Source organism: Anser cygnoides, chromosome 7 (assembly GCF_040182565.1).
Source record: "Anser cygnoides isolate HZ-2024a breed goose chromosome 7, Taihu_goose_T2T_genome, whole genome shotgun sequence".
Taxonomy (NCBI): Eukaryota; Metazoa; Chordata; class Aves; order Anseriformes; family Anatidae; genus Anser; species Anser cygnoides.
The window spans coordinates 37,792,193-37,798,192 of NC_089879.1; the positions used below are offsets into that span (position 1 = coordinate 37,792,193).

Here is a 6,000-nt window from a genome sequence, read left to right on the forward strand (position 1 = left end):
CTGGCAATGCTGAGAAAGAAGTGTTGCTCTCTAAGCTATTTATTCTTTGTCCTTATAAATGAGTGAAAATCAGTCACTGCCATTTTTCCAGTGTAGACACTGTTCCAGCTTTGATCAGGTTGTCTCTCTAAACTGATCACATCCATACCTCAGGCTCTGCCTATTCTCTGCCAACCTTTCCCTCACTATGGCTTGTATTTTTGAGGCACTGTGCCCGGTACTTAACATTGTGGGCATTCCTAACAGTTTGGAAGTACACAAATTTTCTGGGGCTGGATAACAAGAATATTTTGTAAGAGATTACTGCCTGCATCAGTTCTTAGTTTAGTTTAAGGGGTTTTTGCCATATGGTAGGCAGCAGTTAAAGGAAAGAAAAAAAGATCAAGCTTTAGCACTATAATCACTATTGATTACAGTTTCAATGCAACTCGTTATTACACTTCCAATGTAATGCAGTGTGAATGAATAAATGCAAACTGAGCAGAAAGTATTGTGAACACATTATTTAGCAATCCTACAGTATTTACAGCAACTTCTTAAATGTTTGGTAAACACTGATGCTTCAGAAACTGTAAAAGACTGGGTGGGAAAAAGCTTAGACACTTTCAAGAAGAAACAAAGGCGTGGTGGGTTTGGAGCATACTTCAACACGCACTCTAAGACCTCTGTTGCAAAAAATACTCATGTATTGTCATCATAACTGACGACAAAACCTTTCCAGGTATACCAGGCTGATTTCAATTGCCAATAAAAAAAATGCAGCTATTTTTAAAAGTGAGAAGGGAAATCAGACAATCATACTGCCTCTCAGAATGGTTTCCAGGGAACAAAAGACTACCTAGAAAATTGGGGAAATGGCAAAATCATTGGTAGAAAGGTGATAAATTGGTGAAATGTAGCTTGATATAGAAGAAAGTGAGTTAGAGCCATAAACCAACTTGGGGAAGCAGGCAGTTCTTAAAACACTGCAAAGACATTGTTCTTCAAAACGTCTGTTCACATAAACTTCAGCAATTAATTCAGTCTGCCTGTTACATTCTTCAGGTAGCACAACTGCAAGCTTCTCATCAATGATGTATATAGTCAAATATATTACTAGGATTATCTCACTCAAAATGAAAAAAGACGGCTGAAAACAAGTAATCAAGGAAGCCTAGTGTGAGAAGAAGCCATTTCTAAAACAGAGGTACAAAATTATTTAGTAAGTTCTAAACGACTCTTGGTTTTCCCAGAACTGACATGTTTTGCTGAAATTTTGTCTGGAATTTCAGTACAGGTGAATCCATGGAAATTGTGAGGAGTCTCAAAATCCAAGGACATTAAGTGGACACAATGCATTCATCCTTTATATTATCAATCCTACATTTAAAAAGACAACTCCTCTATTGAAAGTAACATATGAGGAATTTATCATAAACCAGTAAAAATCAAGTTGAAGAAAAACAATCAGCTACAGTCCTGTTTTTCTGATGCAACTACTCAAGATACTTGATTTTACAAAGAATTCAGTTCCAAGGATCATATTAGAAAAAATTAGACATTTTTCATTATTTTCATTATAAGACCTTTCATTATTTTTTCTAGCACATTGACAGAGTGACTAACAAATAAGTAAATAGCTCAGCAGTGAACGCTGTCTCTATTTGCAACAAGACTTATTGTTAAATTTGCAGTAAGCATAACCATAATACAGAAAACACCCAAGCACAAAGTAAAATGTTGCAAAAAGTAAAAAAGCTGCAAGTGGTGGGGATGGTGGTTTGTTAGTTTGTTTAAGAAGAAGAATCCTCAGCCAGCAGCACTTCCCTCAGTCTCAAGGGGATTCTTTTTGAACTAATTAAAGAAGAATTGGACTCTCACAAGGACAAACTCGAAACAATTGAAAAAGCTAGAAATTATCTCTATTACATAACTTGTCTGACTGATTACAAATCAAAACACAGGCTGAGTTCCAAACTGGAGGAAAAGGCTAACAGATTATAGTTCCTCTTATTTTCCTGTAGATTTTAAAATCGAAGCTCTCTGTGTCTAACGTCATTTCATGTTTGCATAGGCAGCTACATCACAGGCCACTACAAAATGGTAAACTGTGGAAATAAAAAACACACAAGCTGTACTTAGAATTATCACATTTTAGAAGACTCACTACAACTGACAACCCCAGGATCCAGCAAGTTCTTAACATAAATTATTTTTCTGACTGCAAAAAAAAAATCTCAAAAAGAGGTGTTAAAAATAGTTAGATTTGTACAGGCTTTCTGGAATCCACGCAGATCCCAGATGATGAAAGATTCCAAGTCAGACCAGACTCACTGGCAACACGCTGTGTATAGTAAAGTACCTGCAAGTGTTCCATGTTAGTAATACCATACGTGAACCCATAGAGTGGATAAATAATTATTTAGGTAGCAATCCATGTTCACACACCTCTCAAAATAACCCTGACCAGAGCCTGGGACCGCCAGCAAATGCCTCAACAGCAGGCAACAGCATCCCTTCGGAATGTCTCTCTTGTTAAAGCAAAACTTTAGCACAAACGAATTAAGTCTCCCTACAGATAAAACCTAAAAGGTATGAACCAGATACAAAAACTGCAACCTTTGCCTACACAGGTCTGCAAAACCTGGAACAGCAACATCTCCATATGGTGTAAATAATGACAATTATCACAAATACGATGTTAGCTGCTTAGTTTCCCATGTCAGGAAAGAGACCAAAGATTGCAATTATCTGCAATCTATTGAAGCAATTTTTCATTTTAATGCAACAACTGGATGACAGTAGAGAGAGCAATTGCTGCTTGCTTTTAATTCAGTCAAGAGAGCTAAAGGAACTAGGCCAGGATCCAGAAAAACACAAAATCATACACTGAAGCACTGGAGAGCAGACAACTAAAAGCACCACCACCTTTCCAAGTATCATTCTGACCTGCTGATCTCATACAAACCAGTTTCATACACCACTGTTGAACTACAGATTTTCCACAGCAGCATGTTGTCAAAACTTCAGCTCTTTTCAAACAAGTTAATATACACAACAAGACTTAAAGCAACGTGAAGTTTACTGTGCCCATCCCTTACTTCTGCATCTCAGGATTTACACCCTTAAGAAAACAAATACAATTCCGACACTGCTCACCCTCTTTACACCTTCAGGATGTTCCATATGAAAACCAGTGCATCCCACCAGCAGGAGCAGCATACAGAGCGCTATCCACCTTGGGTGCGTATTCAGCTTTTCTCTCTCTCTCTTTTTTTTTTTTTTTTTTTTTTAAAGTTTCCATCCCACCCTGAACTCTACTACTGACTTGTTGACAGATGCAGACAGTTTCATATCTGGGAGTAGGGACAGTTCTAATCTTTATTAAAAATTTAGAACTTAAGCTACTCTGGAAAGCCTATGGTTAATGCAAAGTGCACTTTCTGGTCCTAATCCAGTGACAAGTGAATGTTTGTCCATAGCATAGCACTGCCAGATTTCAGCACAATTCATTATAAATTGCACTCTCTGTACATGGAAGGCCAACATTCAGAAAAGAATGAAGCTTTGCATTTCAGATAGGGAGATATTAACAAGGCAGCTGATGGTCACGAAGGTCAGCAGTAACAGGAAAAGTACTGACGCTGGACTGAAAAAAAGAAAGGAGATAAAAGGAAGAGCAGAAAGGGCTCGTGTAACTTCTGTTAACTGTATGTCTGGCTCTTCTGAGTGTAAACGCCGCCTGAATTCTAGGGTTACGATGCATCACGATAAAAGACAAATTATATTTTAATTAAAAAAAAATCAAACAAAGATTTAGTAGCTATACCATAAAGATTTTTTTTTAGTTTCTAATGCTGTCTATTTTTGTCTGCTATTAAAAAGAAAAGACTTATCAATGGAAAAGAAATAAAACAACCGTTTTGAAGCAGACACACTGCAGTTTTCTCATTCTTTTGTCACAGACATATGGCCCTCTTGCTTTACTACTACAAAAGAAAGTTTGTTATTTTAATAGAAAAGAGAAAATTAAAGAAAAAAATGAGAAAAATAGATTGCTCTATACAAAGATGCCTGTACATGAGTAGTTTTACAGCAATTATAAAGACCTTTGTGAAACCTTTGAGTAATGCAATCAGTGCAGCTGGGAACCGACCTATGTATAATTATTTCCAAATAAGTTTGTGTTTTTTTTACAGAAGGTTGTTTCTGGATTTCCGAGAGCAAGCCAGAAAATCAACTGAGAAAAGCAGAACTACAATAATACAGAGAACAGGCAGATGAAAAGTCACACAAAAGACTACTTTTTCTTAAGAACCCCAGTAAATTCTCAGTTTCAGTCTTTGTTCAAAAGTTATCCTCACAACTAGCCTGCATTTGACTTCTCTTTGCACTGTTAGTACTTCTGCAGATCTCCTAACCCAGCAACGCCCCCTCACCCCACAACTCCCACACGTCCAGAGAACAGCCCGAGGGAACCGTGTGATCTAACCTTTCATTTTGACAGTGGGAGAATTGGGTCCAGCTGACTGCTTCCTCCATCCTCTCCAGTTCTGGCAAAGGCTCTCTGCCTCAGAGATGAAGGAACAAAGAGAGTCCTCTTCAAAGTGATCAGAGTCTTCAAAGGAAAACCTCTCCCCGTCCTCCCACTCGGCAAACATGAGTTCCATCACATCCGACAAGCAACGTGGGGGGAAAAAAAAGAAACAGAACTGCTCGCTTTAACAGGTGGAGGGACTTGAGGACTCGTGTAATGCTTAAAATCTCGATTCCGTTCAGGTCCCCATACTACGGTACCAGGAGAAACGGAGCAAGTGTTGTCTTGAAGTGGGAGAAGCAGGAAACCATCGCAAACTAACGGGCGCTTGTAAAAAATCCCAGGAGACAAGTTTCGCTTTGTTTAAAAAAAGTTTAAAAAAAAAACAACGTGTATGTCCGCAACGTGTATCAGAGCCTGGAGGTGTGGCTCGGGTGTGCAGAGGTGCTTCCAGCGCGTGTGACACGCGGAGCCCGGCCACTTCCAGCGCCGGGCGCCCCCGAGCCGGCCGGGCGGGGCGCGGAGCCGCTGTCCCTGAGCTCGTGCTTTGCTCACTCTCAGTACACCAAAACCCACCCGGCGGCCCGGGTCCGGGGGAGCGACGCCTGTGGGGCGGGGGCCAACTTCCCCCCGGCTGCCCGGCGCCGTAAAAACGCCCCCGGGGCGGAGGCAGCGCGGCCTCCCGGCGGCTCGGCACCGCCACCGTCACCGGCGGCCGGCGGACAGCGGCTCCAGCCTCATGGGGGCGCGGGCGGCGGGCGGAGAGAGCCCGGCGATAGGCGATGGGGGCCGGGGGCGGCCGCCGCCGCTGTCGCCGCGGCTGGAGCCCGCGCTCCTAGGGGCCCATGGTCGCCGGGGCCCCGTGCGCGGATGCCTCCTCCCGTGCCCGGCCCAGCGGCGGTTCACGGTCCTGGCGCGGTAACGGCGGCGGCGGCGAGTGGGTGCCCGGCGCGGGCACCAAGATGGCTCCGCGCTTCCCAGCTTCACCTGCGACACCCCCCCGCCAGCTGAGCCCCGCTTCCGCCGCCGCGCTTCCGGCTTCCGCCGCTAGGCAGCCGCGCGGGGCATGACGGGGGGGAGGAAACGGCTCGCTGAGGGGCTGCCCGGGGCGATGCGCCCGTGAAGGGATCCCCGCGGTGGAGTCTCCTTCTTTTTTCTGTTTTCCCCCTTTTTAAGATAACCATAGGCAGTGAGGGAGCACAGCTTGTGCTAAAACACACCTCTTGTCCCCAGCATATACCACAAATATTTCACCCGAGGTAGAAATAATAGCTACGGTCACCTAAACAGGGATGAAGGAAACATTAAGCTGCCCAACACCATTTTCACTTGGTGTTCTGTTTTGTTTTTGTTTTAAATGCATCTTTTAAGAAAGAAAACTGAGTTTAAAAATAAAAAAATAAGACATGAGGGGAATACTGCTCGTACAGGAATAAGTAGAAGGAGCTGTATTCAAAAATAAAGAGTCCAACAGCACCGGCCTC

The 6,000-nt window shown here is 43.0% G+C and overlaps 1 protein-coding gene across 8 annotated transcripts in view; it reads right to left on the reverse strand.

The window, feature by feature from the left end:
• Positions 1–5,517, reverse strand: part of ZSWIM8 (zinc finger SWIM-type containing 8) — an 83,741-nt gene extending 78,224 nt beyond the window's left edge. For 4 of the 8 annotated variants that reach the window (XM_048059996.2, XM_048059995.2, XM_048059994.2 and 1 more), the window contains exon 1: positions 4,472–5,517. In XM_048059996.2, coding sequence (XP_047915953.1) covers positions 4,472–4,649 — 178 coding nt within the window. In that variant the 5' untranslated portion in view covers positions 4,650–5,517. The remainder of the gene's footprint in view (positions 1–4,471) is intronic. The other 4 variants (XM_048059999.2, XM_048059997.2, XM_048059993.2 and 1 more) reach the window with 1 other exon arrangement.
• Positions 5,518–6,000: the final 483 nt, after the last annotated feature.